The 14,728-nt window shown below is 40.0% G+C and overlaps 1 protein-coding gene across 2 annotated transcripts in view; it reads left to right on the top strand.

Annotated features, from left to right (window-relative positions):
• Positions 1-14,728, top strand: part of ska3 (spindle and kinetochore associated complex subunit 3) — a 67,014-nt gene that overhangs the window by 13,070 nt on the left and 39,216 nt on the right. For both annotated transcript variants that reach the window (XM_043691928.2, XM_043691929.2), the window contains exon 4: positions 13,763-13,928. In XM_043691928.2, the coding sequence (XP_043547863.2) occupies positions 13,763-13,928 (166 nt within the window). The remainder of the gene's footprint in view (positions 1-13,762; positions 13,929-14,728) is intronic.

Here is a 14,728-nt window from a genome sequence, read left to right as displayed (position 1 = left end):
ACATAAAATTCCAACTGGACAGACGAGATGCAGGAAGGATGTTTTCCCTGGTTAGGAAGTCTAGAACTGGGGTCACCATCTTAAGGACTGAAATGAAAACTTCCTTCACTCAAAGGTCAGTGAACCTGCAGAAGGCTGTGGAGGCCAAGGTGAGGGTGAGTATCTTCAAGAAAGAGATGTTTTTAGTTACAAGTCATCGAGGTATGGGGAGAAATCATGAATATGGAGTGATTATATTAAATGACAGATCAGTCTCTGCTCAAACTCCCGAAAGGCTGACTGCGACTCTGTGTCTCTGTTTCTGTGAGCAGATTGGGACTAATTTAAAACAGAGCTACAAAAGTGATAATCTCTGGATTACTACCTGTGTTATAAGCAAATTGCAGGCTAAATAAAATAAGACGTTAGTTCCATTGAGCAAATTCCATTGATGTAGGATATGTGGGCCCTGATTCATGGGGAATTGGTATCACCGCCAGGGAATTCAGAGCTGCATTGTTTGGATGGTCTTCAGTTGAATTATATTGGGTCAACTGTTCTGGCTAGTCATATAACTAGGGCTTGCTTTCTGTTTGGAAGAATCAGGAATATTTATTTTGCTTGAGGAGGAAGTCAATAGCTTTGAAAGCTTTTGTTGACAGCTGGCAGAAATCTAGTTGAAATTAAATGTGTAGAGCAGTTTCTCCTAGAGAAAGTAGTTAATTTTAGAACAGTTAGGTTAGTGTAAGGATTCTAGTTTGAAAGTTCTAAACCAGAAGTATTTAGTTGAAAGTTTGGGAGAAGATTTGTAGCTCGGGTGCTCGTTGTTATGGTTCTGTTCGCCGAGCTGGGAATTTGTGTTGCAGACGTTTCATCCCCTGTCTAGGTAACATCCTCAGTGCTTGGGACCCTCCTGTGAAGTGCTTCTGTGATGTTTCCTCCGGCATTTATAGTGATTTGTACCTGCCACTTCCGGTTGTCAGTTCCAGCTGTCCGCTGCAGTGGCTGGTATATTGGGTCCAGGTCGATGTGCTTATTGATTGAATCTGTGGATGAGTGCCATGCCTCTAGGAATTCCCTGGCTGTTCTCTATTTGGCTTGTCCTATAATAGTAGTGTTGTCCCAGTCGCACTCATGTTGCTTGTCATCTGAGTGTGTGGCTACTAAGGATAGCTGCTAATGTCGTTTTGTGGCTAGTTGGTGTTCATGGATGCGGATCGTTAGCTGTCTTCCTGTTTGTCCTATGTAGTGTTTTGTGCAGTCCTGTGGTGAAACGGTTAAAAATTATGTCCCAATACATGTGTGAATCTAACCGGAATGGAGGTGTTGCTTAGTCCCGTGTGAATCTTATTACACACCTCCCCGTGTGAATCTTCTTATCTGTATGTAACCAGAATGGAATGTGTTTTTTAGCCTTGCTCTGCTGTTCACATGAATGTTTATATCTGGAAAAGAGTATATCAGCTGGAAAAGTCTCCAGTTCGGTGAGTCTGCTCCGGGGTTACGTTTAACCGCCGAGCGTGGGTTGTTGGCAACCGCTCTACGAGAACTGACGGCTCCCAGTTCCGGTAACATGTAGAGTGAGTATAAGCCAGACCCGTTGTAAGCATGAGACCTGGTTGTGGCGACGCTGCGGGGAATAAAATGCTCATATTCTAGCAGACTCGCCTCTTGGTCGTTTGTTCTGTGTCAGACTACTCTCCTACGAACCTGACCTTGAGAATTTTTTAAAACAAGTCCTTGCATGGGATTTTGTACTCTACATTGGTTTTGCTCCTGCTGGGTATCGGGTCCTTCGTCCTGGTGAGTTGTTGTCTGAGAATGGCTGTTGGTTTGTGTGCTGTTATGAGTCCTAGTGGTCGCAGTAGTCTGGCTGTCAGTTCAAAAATGTTTTTGATGTATGGTAGTGTGGCTAGTCCTTTGGGTTGTGGTATGTCCTCATTCTGTTGTCTTTCCCTTAGGCATCTGTTGATTAAATTGTGGGGGCATCCGTTTTTGGCGAAAACATTGTATAGGTGTTCTTCTTCCTCTTTTTGCAGTTCTGGTGTACTGCAGTGTGTTGTGGTCCTTTTTGAACAGTGTCTTGATGCAACTTCTTTTGTGTGTGTTGGGGTGGTTGCTTTCGTAGTTTAGGACTTGGTCTGTGTGTGTGGCTTTCCTGTATACCTTTGTGGTGAAATCTCCATTCGGTGTTCTCTGTACCATCACGTCTAGGAATGGGAGTTGGTTGTCCTTTTCTTCCTCTCTAGTGAATCGGATTCCTGAGAGTGTGGTATTGATGATCCGGTGTGTGTTCTCTATTTCTGTGTTTTTAATGATTACAAAGGTATCATCTACATATCTGACCCAGAGTTTGGGTTGAATTTGCGGTAAGACTATTCTAACCTTTGCATTACCACTTCTGCTATGAGTCCAGAGATGGGTGAGCCCATGAGTATGCTGTTGATTTGTTCATTATATTTGGTTATTGAATGTGAAGTGTGTTGTGAGGCACAGGTCCAGTAGTTTGAGTATGCAGTCTTTGTTGATAGGTTCCCCATCTTGTTGTCTGTTCTGTATGTTCAGCAGGTTGGCTATTGTTTCTCTGGATAGGGTTTTGTCGATAGAGGTGAACAGTGCCGTTACATCGAATGAGACCATAGTTTCTTCCTTGTCTATGTGTATATTTCTGATGATGTCCAAGAATTCCTGTGTTGATTGTATAGAGTGTCTGGATCTGCTGATCAGGTGTTTCAGTTTCTGCTGTAGTTCTTCAGCCACTTTGTGTGATGGTGTCCCTGGTAGTGATACTATGGGTCTGAGTGGGATGTTTGGTTTGTGCACTTTAGGTAGTCCATAGAATCTGGAGGTGTTGTTGCTTTCAGGTTTCATTTTCTGTAGGTCAAACCTGGTTATCTGTCTGTTTTTTTTTTTTGGAGGTTCCTCAGTGTGTTGTTTATCCTATTGGTGAGCTGTGGGGTGGGGTCAAACTCCCGTTTTTGGTAGGTGTTGGTATCTGCAAGTAGTTGTTGTGCTTTTTGGATGTACTCTGCTTTGTCCAGGACGACCGTCATTCTGCCTTTGTCTACTGGTAGTATAATTATATTCTTATCGTTTTTTAGTGCTTCCCTCTCCTTGGTGTTGAGGTTATGTGTTTGTCTTTTCCTTGTTATCGGGGGTACGATACTTTGTCTCGCTGTTTGTTGTGTCTCTTCTGTCAGTCCATTGTTTGAGTGTGCATTGTAGTGCTGCTAGGAAGTCTGCTGTCTTGGCGTCCCTGTGGTTGTAGTTGAGTCCCTTGGCCAGTATTGTTCTTTCCGTGTCCATGAGCTGTCTGTGAGAAAGGTTTCTAATCCAGGAGTGTGTTGTGGTGTCCTCTGGTGTGTGTTAGTTTGGCCATTTTTTCTTTTAGTGCCGTTTTTTTTTGCGGTGTGTGGTCCTGTTCTGTCCTATGGTGATGGCCTGTTCTATGGTCCGGCTTCCCATTTTTAGTTGCGAACATCTGCCTCCAATCAGCTTTCAAAAGTTCTTGCCTAATACCATCCAAATTGGCCTTTCTCCAACTTAGAACTTCAACTTTTAGATCTGATCTATCCTTTTCCATCACTATTTTAAAACAAATAGAATTATGGTCGCTGGCCTCAAAGTGCTCTCCCACTGACACCTCAGTCACCTGCCCTGCGTTATTTCCCAAGAGTAGGTCAAGGTTTACACCTTCTCTCGTAGGTACATCCACATACTGAATCGGAAAATTGTCTTGTACGCACTGAAGAAATTCCTCTCCATTTCAACCCTTAACACTATGGCAGTCCCAGTCGATGTTTGGAATCCCCTACCATAACTACCTTATTATTCTTACAGATAACTGAGATCTCCTTACAAGTTTGTTTCTCAATTTCCCCCTGACTATCAGGGGGTCTATAATACAATCCCAATAAGGTGATCATCCCTTTCTTATTTCTCAGTTCCACCCAAATAACTTCCCTGGATGTATTTCCAGGAATATCCTCCTCAGCACAGCTGTAAAGCTATCCCTTATCAAAAATGCCACCCCCCTCCTCTCTTGCCTCCCTTTCTATCCTTCCTGTAGCATTTGTATCCTGGAACATTAAGCTGCCAGTCCTGCCCCTTCCTGAGCCATGTTTCCGTAATTGCTACGATATCCCAGTCCCATGTTCCTAACCATGCCCTGAGTTCATCTGCCTTCCCTGTTAGGCCCCTTGCATTGAAATAAGTGCAGTTTAATTTATTAGTCCTACCTTGTCCTGACTGTATGATTCACTTCTGTTCTCAACTGTACCAGTCTCAGATCAATCTCTTTCCTCACTATCTCCCTGGGTCCCACACTCCCCCACCTTACTAGTTTAAATCCTCCCAAGCAGTTCTAGCAAATTTCCCTGCCAGTATATTAGTCTCCTTCCAATTTAGGTGCAATCTGTCCTCCTTGTACAGGTCACTTTTACCCCAGAAGAGATTCCAATGATCCAAAAATGTGAATCCTTCTCCCATACACCAGCTCCTCAGCCATGCACCTGCTCTATCCTCCAATTCCTGCCCTCACTAGCTCGTAGCACTGGGAGTAATCCAGATATTGCTACCCTTGAGGGCCTCCTTTTTAAATTTCTGCCTAACTCTCTGTAATCTCCCTTCAGAATCTCAACCTTTTCCCTTTGTATATCGTTGGTTCCAATGTGGACAATGACCCCTCTCCCCTGTGAGAACATTCTGCACCCTCTGAGACATCCTTGATCCTGGCACCATTTATGGCAGATATAATCCGCAGTAACCCTTAAACTCTCTTTAAACTGCCACATCTGACAAGAAGTACATATCACTCTATTAAAGGCCATTTTTGCTCCTTCACAACCTACAGACCCAGAAAATAACTGTCTTATTCCTCTACAAACACTGCCCCAGGTTAAATTAATAGTTATGGCTTGTGTTTTGGCTTACGTATCTCCAAAAACCTATAATCAAGAAAGAACCTACTCTACTCACTACTGCAGATTTTCTGTAGGCCACAGTTAAAACAACAGTTAACTTCTCTGATTCTGTGCTGTTAACTTCGTCCAACAGTTCCTCCAAGATCAGTTGTCAATTTCACTGTTTTGATAATTGTCCCAGATGCACTCTGATGTCCAGCGATACACTAATTCAAACAGCAAAGGCAGTAACTGTGCAGGTTCTCTCTCTCTTGCAATGACCTCACCATGTGCTTCCTTTGTCCGTTCTTCTCTCTTTTTTTAAACTGCTGTTGTTTTGACACTTTTTTTCCCAAAGTTCCAAAACAATGCAACAGCATATGAAACAGTAATTGCTGCTCCTGCAATTCGAGGAAATCACCTCCAGCACCTAAAATACTTCAAAAAAAGGAGCAGCTGTTACAGCCAGAAATTTTTCCCGTCCTCCATCTTGGATTACCCAGAATCCTTTTCCAGTCTGGGTTAACCAATAATCACACCAACAGGAATCATAACATACTGAATGTATGGGGAGACTAGAACTTGGATACATCACTTAAAAATAAAGGGTCTTCCATTTAAGATAAATCTGAACATTTTTTTCTGAGGGCCACAAGTTTTTGGAACACTTCAGAATCACCAAATGTTTTTTAAGGGAGATGTAGATAACTAACAAGGTAGTTGAAAGCTAAGTATCTATCAGCAGTATGTGGAAGATGTGGCTCAATTGAATCAGCCATGATTTTATTGAATGGCAGGGCAGACTAGAGAGACCAAATAGCCCATTCTTCTTAATTCACGTGATTGTTTGTAAATATTTGCTGTAGTCACATGTACTATATACAAGAACTGGAGGTGCCGGTGTTGCCTGGGGTGGACAAAGTTAAAGATCCCAACACCAGAGTATAGTCCAACAGATTTATTTGAAAATACGAGGTTTCAGAGCACTGCTGCTTCATCAGGTGACTAGTGGAGCAGGATCATAGGACCCAGAATTTATTCATAGTTTGGGAGAAGATTTGTAGCTTGGGTGCTCGTTGTTGTGGTTCTGTTCGCCGAGCTGGGAATTTGTGTTGCAGACGTTTCGTCCCCTGTCTAGGTGACATCCTCAGTGCTTGGGAGCCTCCTGTGAAGCGCTTCTGTGATGTTTCCTCCGGCATTTATAGTGATTTGTATCTGCCGCTTCCGGTTGTCAGTTCCAGCTGTCCACTGCAGTGGCCGGTATATTGGGTCCAGGTCGATGTGCTTATTGGTTGAATCTGTGGATGAGTGCCCTGCCTCTAGGAATTCCCTGCCTGTTCTGTTTGGCTTGTCCTATAATAGTAGTGTTGTCCCAGTCGAACTCATGTTGCTTGTCATCGGAGTGTGTGGCTACCAAGGATAGCTGGTCATGCCACAACCCAAAGGACTAGCCACACTACCATACATCAAAAACATTTTTGAACTGACAGCCAGACTACTGCGACCACTAGGACTCATAACAGCACACAAACCAACAGCCACTCTCAGACAACAACTCACCAGGACGAAGGACCTGATACCCAGCATGAGCAAAACCAATGTAGTGTACAAAATTCCATGCCAGGACTGCACAAAACACTACATAGGACAAACAGGAAGACAGCTAACGATCCGCATCCATGAACACCAACTAGCCACGAAATGACATGACCAGCTATCCTTAGTAGCCACACACTCCGATGACAAGCAACATGAGTTCGACTGGGACAACACTACTATTGTAGGTCAAGCCAAACAGAGAACAGCCAGGGAATTCCTAGAGGCATGGCACTCATCCACAGATACAATCAATAAGCACATCGACCTGGACCCAATATACCGGCCACTGCGGTGGACAGCCGGAACTGACAACGGAAGCGGCAGATACAAATCACTATAAATGCCGGAAGAAACATCACAGAAGCGCTTCACAGAAGGCTTCCAAGCACAGGGGATGAAACGTCTGCAACATAAATTCCCAGCTCGGTGAACAGAACCACAACACCCAGAATTTATAGTCCAAGATCAACCCGTCATACAATTGGTGTGATATATTGAACAAATCCAGATTGCTGTTCAGTCTTAATCACTTAGAATGGGTTGAGCAACCTAGGTTTGTTCAATACATCCCATCAGTTGTATGACACTTTGATCTTTTACAATAAATTCTGTGTACTATGATCCAGCCCCACTAGCTACCTGATGAAGGAGCAGCACTCTGAAACCTTTTACTTCCGAATAAACCTGGTGGACTATGATCAAATGCTGTGAGATTTTTAACTTTGTCCACACTAGTCCAACATTAGCATCCCCACATCATGTACGTTTATCGTCTTCTCTTAAAAGTTCCACCTCAATCACAAATCCAGACTGTGTGAAAACAGACCTGCTATAAAATTATGATCTGGCTGTTCTGTTTAACTTATTTTAGTTTCTGTTATATTTAGTCTGGGAACGTCCAGTTCCAACAAATGGAGAATTTTCAGAATCATGCCAAAATAATTGTGAGACTTGCATTGGTGTAAAAAGTGAAAAGCAGGTCTGATAGTATCTGTAGAAAGAGGCCTAATACACACACTTTGATTCTTTTCAATACCACCTGTTTGCACTATTCCGAAATCCTTTACCTACCTTTTGGTGACCACTTTGCAGAATATCTATGTTCTGCCTGCAAAAAAGACCCTGAGCTTCCAGTTGCCTGCTACTTTAACGCATCTCTGTCTCAGGCTTGCTGCAGTGCTCCAGCGAAACTCAGCACAAGCTGGAAGGACAACATTTATTTTCTGCTTGGGTACCCTGCAGCCCACCATACTCCATATCTAGTTCAATAATTTTGGAGTCTGAACTCCCCCCATGTCCCAACCCCCTACCACACATATCAGGCCTTGTTGTCACATAGTCTGCCATTACACACCAGCTATTGTTAGCTGCTAACAGTCTCTGTTAATAGCTATTCAGCCCTCCAGCCAGATCATTATTGACTCCTTTGTCTGTTCAACTGTTCTTCTCTCTCTTTGGGCTCTATCCTTGCCTATCATTTACTCCTTACTCCTGCCCCCACCCTATCTTCTACATATAAACTGACATTTTCCTAACTACCATCAGTTCTGAGGAAGGGTCACCGGACCTGAAAAGTTAACTTTGATTTCTCTTCTCAGATGTTGCCAGACCTGCTGAGCTTTTCTAGCAACCTCTGTTTGTTTCTGATTTACAGCATCCGCAATTCTTTTTGTTTGCCTTTTAATTACCAGATGTACACTAAGCTTGAATTGATAGGGATTTCCAAAGATTCACAACATTTTGAGTAAAGAAATGTCTCCTTATCTCAATCCTAATTAGCTGATTCTGTCTGTTTTCTTGACTTCCTAGCTGTGGAAAACATTTTTCTGCATCTACCATGTCAAACGCCTTAAGCATTTTGTTATGGATGGAGTAGCGATAATTTGAATTATGTTTCTCCCCTTCTCTCTGTAGGGAAGAGTTATTTTTCCTTTTTTAAAAATTATTTTGCAAAAGGCTGAGAGTTGGTTCCTCCAGAATTATCTCTGTGAATCCGATTGAAAATTTACTCACAACAAAGTATTTAGAATTAGAACATTCAGGCTTTGGGTGGAGGTAATTATTACAAAATGCACACGTAAATCCACATTCACCCCATGGACCGTTTGCAGATTTGTGTTTGCAGATACATTCTATTTTTGTCTAAAAAGCACACACTCTGTAGGCAGTCAGTCCATGAGACGTTTCATCAGTTGCTACTTTGGAAATAGAACCAGTCTGACTCAAGGTTGGAATGCAGACAGATTCTAACCCCATACCTTTAATGCATTGTCTGAGCTGAGATGTCACCATTCCAGTTATTTCAGGAATGTGACTTGAAAGAAGTTCTGCGATTGATATATTAATGAATCAAAACCTGCAACCCTAGTCTAAGACTTAACAGCAATCTAGGTTTGTTCAATATATTGCATCAGTTGTATGTCACTTTGTTCTTTTACTATAAATTCTGTGTCCTTTGATCCTGCTCTACTAATCACCTGACAAAGGAGCAGTGTTCCAAAAGCTTGCATTCCAAATAAACCTGTTGGACTAAACACGGTGTTGTGATTTTTAACTATATACAGAAATGCACTGCAGTGAGTCACCAAGCCTTCCTCAACAGCCCTTCCAAATCAGCAATCTCTATAACCTAGCATGACAGGAGCAGATGGAGAGACACATGCAAGTTCCCCACCATGCTATCCTGACTAGAAACCAAATTACTGTTTCTTTTTCTATCACTGCATCAAAATCCTCAACCACCCTTACTAACAACTCTACAGGTGTACTTGCTGCAGATGGATTGCAAAAAAGGCAGATTGCCATTACCACTTTGAGGAAAATTAAGGATGGATTGACAATGGTTGGTATTTTCAGTGGTATCTACATCCCATCATTTTTTTTTTAAACAGAAACTGGAATTCTTTTTCTTTGAAGAAATCCCAAGTGATATGAACAGAAAGACAGATTTATTTTTTGTTTTCTGCTTTTGTGCTGTTTCAACAAAGTTCAAAATGTATAGGGATGGCAGACAAATTTACTCTGAAAAGCCCAAAATCAATGGCAATTTTCTTTCATGTCATTATTGTTGTACATAGAACTGACACAATCAGTTTGGAGCTGCTTCTCCAAACATAGACAGCTTCTCTCCTGCTGTTTGTAGGGAGTGAACACATTAGTGAGACTTCAGGAGAAATAACCTGTGTAGCAATGGTTGGTAAGTGTGTGGCAGTATGTGAACCTGAGCATCCAAGTGGCAGTGGAAGGATAGAGCGAAGAATTCAGGAAGTTGGGCTGCTGAGTGATTGGTATGGGGTGGAAAGGCATTTTGGAAGTAGGATAGCTTGTGCCTTCACTCTGTTCCTATCTTTTTTTTTTAGATTTTGCCTCTTTTTTAAAAAAAAAACTGTTCTTGTTTATATGGTTCAGCAAATGAACATCCTCTTGACTTTTGAAGAAGATTCTAAACCAATTTTTTTTTGGGACTTTGTCCAATATGTTGTAATTAATGACAGAATACTGATCATGGTGTTAATCTGTTTTGCAACTATGGTTTGACTATCCTATCAAAAAAAATTAAGCTTAATATATCTAAGGTGTCTTTTTTTGAGTACCCTCTCTCTCTCAATACAGTAAAAAGAGTAGTCACTACCTATTTAAAATCTTTGAGCTTTTCCATAAGTAATAATGACACATTAACTGCGACCATGTCCACTTAAAGTGTAGATGTGACACTAATTTTTTGTTTCCCAGTTTATGCCTCCTGTTTTATTGGTTTTAAGTTTAATGGAAGGATTGTGATTATTGAGGATATTGACTAATTCTATTAGATTTTATTCACTCATGGGATGTGGGCATCGCTGACTGACCAACATTTATTTATTGCCTGTCCCTGGTTGTTCCTAACAAGATGGTGATGAACTGCCTTCTTGATCTGCAGTCCTTGTGTTCTAATTCTGCTTGAGTGTTCAAATAACACCATATGTTATCTAAGTATCTGTAGTAACACATGATAAGCCTGGGACATGTTTTTCTTTTAAAAATCTGACCTCTTCCTACACTTCTATGTATACTTTACACTGGTTGCACAAAATGTCTTATCCATTATTGTGCTTTGAGTTTGAAGGCCTAGTTCATTTGATTCAGTCACTGTTTATGCCGAAATCTCATCTTGTCACCAGATTGTAGCTTCATCTGATCTTTCAGATTTTGAGAAAATGGTTTGAAGATAATTGAGATAGCCGCATACCTCTGCTTGTTTCCATATTAAAGTACAGACTTTCAGTGATGTTTATCAAAATTTTATAGTATTGGGTCCCGTTAGTGAATGCACCATTTCTACAGTGATATCTGTCTTTAATTTAACTAGGGTGCTTTTGTGCTAAGGGGTTCCAATCTAAATCTTGTTAAAGCATTGTTGATCAGACAGGAAGATGCAACCGCTTTAGAATATAAATTACTTTGATTCCAGCTTTGAACCATTTCATGGTTCCCATTACTTCTCTCTGTGCTGATGACTTTTCTATTTCTTGTGAGCCAAAAGGTTTGGGCCATCTCAATTGTAAACATTTTCTATCTACACTTTGCTTCTGTCTTTACTGAATTAGTAGATGGTGACAATGACCCAGCTGAAAATGTGGATGATGAGCAACTGAGTAATATAACAATAGATAAAGATTAGGTGCTAAAAAGGCTGGCAGTTGATAGAAATGTTTCAGGCCTCTCTGAACTTTAGTTCCAGGGGACTGGAGTATGGAAAATGTGACATCGTTGGTTAAGAAAGGAGCAAAGGATAACCCTGGAAACTACAGACCTAGTAGCTTGACACTAATGGTGGGAAAACCTGAAGGCCATAATACAGGATAAGATGTGAGATAAAGTAAATTAATACTAGAAAATCAACATGGCTTTTTCAAGGGCAAGTATTGTCTGACAAATTCAATTAAATTCTTTTGAGATGATAGACAGGTGGATGAGGATAGTGCTGTGGAAGTTGTATATTTGGACTCCCATAAATCATTTGATACAGTGTCATATGATGAGTTGGTTAGCAAATTAGCAATGTTTGGCATTGATAGTCTCTTGGCAGCATGAATTAGAAGTTGGCTAAACAATAGGAGACAGAGAGTAGGTACAGATGGGCATTTTCTAGACTGGGTATGTGTTGAAAGTGTCCCCCAGGGATCCTTGCTTTTTCTGATTTTATATAAACTAGTTGGAGATGCCTTTTTGAAGACAAAACTTCTAAATTTGCAGGTGATAATAAGCTAGGAAGAATAGTCAATTGTAAGGGTGACCCTGCTTGATATCAGAGTCACAAGTTGGTCAAATGAGCAGGCACTTGGCAGATGAACTTCAATGCAGGGAAATATGAGGTAATGCATTTTGATAGAAACCATGGAGAGACCATACAGGCTCAATGTACAACTTTGAAGGAAGTACATGAGTAGAGAAACCTCTGGGTTCTCTGAAGGTGACAAGTTGAAACAGTTGTTAAGAAATCTTATAGGATCCTTTAGGTTTATTAACAGAAGCATAGAATATAAAAGCAAGGAATTGATGCTGTTTATCTACAAATCATTGACTGGAACACATTTGGAATATTGTGTTCAGTTCTGGGCACCTTTTTTTATTTAAGGAAGAACATTAAAACCTTGGAGGGAGTGCACAGAAGATTTAACTATGATGATACCAGGCATAAGGGATTTTGCACACAAGGGAAAAATTAGAGAAATTGAGCTTATTCTTCTTGGAGCAGAGAAAATTAGGAGGTGATGTGATTGAGTTGTCAAAATTGTTCATAATTTTGAACAAGGTAAAGAAGGATATTCCATTTCCACTGACTGGTATGTCAAGAACTGGTGGTCACAATTTCAAGATAGTCAGCAAATTAGCTAAGTGTGAGATGAGGAGAGACTTCTTTATTCAGAGTTGTTAGGATTTGGAATGCTCTGCCTAGGAGAGTGGCGGAGATAGATTCCTTAGGTTTCAAAAGAAAGCTGGATGTATATTTGAAAGTGATGAATTTAGAGGGCTACAACAATAGGACAGGAGAACGGGACTAGCACGTTAGCTCTTCAGGAGTTGGTACAGCTATGATCGGCTGAATGCCCTCTTGCACTATACATTTCCGTCATTTGCAACTCTAACTAACTCACTACTATTTAATTCATTCCTGGCCCCAATTTTGCAGAAAGGTGTTGAAGACTCCGTAGTTTGAAAACACAATGATCCTGTAATTATTAATCCTCAAAAGATTTTACAGGCAAGAAATGATTAAATACTATAGTTGGATTATTTTGAGATTCTGCAAATGAAACTAACATTTGAGAGACTAGTTGGGGACATGTTGTGCGTTGACTGTGTAAAATAAATGTTTAAGAGCCATATGACTTTTTCGTATTGTGTTTTTAATAGATGTGTTGCATCTTCAATGTATATTCACATTTCACAAAGTTTCACTTATTCTGGTGAAATCAGGAAATAAGCAAATTTGTCATGAACACTTTCACCAAACTGATGAATTTTTTTTTTTGTAAAATAAATCTTTTTCAGTGAGAAATCCAATAATGTCAATCTTCAATACGTTATTTGTTCCAGAGTGTGATCAGGCTCTCAACCCCCATTACGTTAGATAACATGGGTTTAGGGAAATTGTGGAGAGTGCTGCAGAAACTGCAGTTGGCGGCACATCTACTTTAAGGTCAACTGGATGAATTCAACAAAACGTTTTCTGTACGTCATTTATTGGAGAAAGAGTGAAGAAATAGAGTTAAGGCAATGTCACCTTGCTTCATTTGTGCCCAGTTGTTCAATGTCCGGTATTTTGCTTCCTTCCTTCCCTTGCTCACAAAGACAAAATTCGCACAAAGGCTGTCAATGGATGTGTATTCTGTACACTGATTACTACCTTTTAAATGGCAATAGTTCACCATTGATTGATTGTATTAATCCCTGATGCAGGTTACAGTTCCTGAAACATAGTTGTTTGTTGCAAATCTGACCTAAATTTTGCCAACACATTTTCTAAATCCCTTCTTTTACCTTTTATGGTCTCTAATATTACTACACATCTAATTACTAATACAGTTCTGTGTTGCAATGTTGTACATCAAAAGGCAAGTTCAACAAATTCTTTGCCAGAACAGAGTATTAAACATTTCAACAGTGCGTGATAATACTTGGATGGATTTAAAATTTGAGTGGCTAAATATTTTAATTGCCCTGTATCTCCTTTTTAAAGTTCAAATAGAGGAGCTTTTGCATAAAATAGTTCAATGTGTCATTGTAATTTCTTTTTAAAGGCTGATGTTCAAAAAAAAGTGGAAACCCTTAATGATGAATACAGAGAAAATAGTGAATTAATTAGAGCCTTCCGAATACTGCAACAAAAAAATTGTGCAGAACTTGAAGAAATTGAAGAACACTTTCAGAATTATGGCTATGAATCCTTGAGTAGAAAAAATGAAGGTACGTTCAGGGGAGTGAGCAGATTACTTTAGTGATAATTTTAAAAGTGTCTTTAAAACAAAGCAGAATGTGATTTGCTATAGTGCTATATTGTACTGTACTTTGTATGCCTCAAAATGCTACAACATGCTGATAATTTTATATAAGGAGCAGAATTCCATAAGATTGCTGTGCAATTTCAATGTTCACATGTTCACATATGTACTATGTCTGTAATTTCATTTGGATCAGAAATAGCTGCTTTAAGCTCTTCCTCTTTCTATATCCCCAATGAGTTATATTCAAAGAATGGCTGCTTGCAAAACCTAAAACACATTTTCTGCTCTTGGGTTGGGATTATGTAATGGGCAACATTTGCTGAACAACCCTGAATGTATTAATAGCTACAATTACAACTAATTTTAAGATGATTAGCAAAGCTTGTAAAGTGGCTCATTGTTGCTTGCTAGAAGCAACATGTGTTCATTCCCAAGGGCCTAAACTCTGCAAACAAAGAATATTTTTAAGCCTTGTGAATTTTTAAATTACCCAGGAGTTATACTTTCTTGTCTCTTTGATTATTCATGATGACAAGTCAATTAATTTGAATCAACTTGCCAATCAAATAGCACCCTTTTGCAGAAATGGTATAAATATTTTGTGATCATCTATAATTTGGCATTCTTGTATTTGTGCAAGATATAAATTGGTAGCGTCTCTTTTTGTGTTCAGCAAAAGAATTAACAGATGCTTGAGTTAATTGGAGGAAGCGAATAGATTTTGTAAAAGGCAGATCATATATAATTAACAAAATTGGTTTC

The sequence above is a fragment of the Chiloscyllium plagiosum genome, unplaced genomic scaffold (assembly GCF_037043375.1).
Source record: "Chiloscyllium plagiosum isolate Xiang-an unplaced genomic scaffold, Cpla_swu_hap1 HiC_scaffold_6, whole genome shotgun sequence".
Classification (NCBI taxonomy): domain Eukaryota; kingdom Metazoa; phylum Chordata; class Chondrichthyes; order Orectolobiformes; family Hemiscylliidae; genus Chiloscyllium; species Chiloscyllium plagiosum.
The sequence above is the reverse complement of the archived record's forward strand: the minus strand, read 5'-3'. Positions and strand labels throughout refer to the sequence as shown.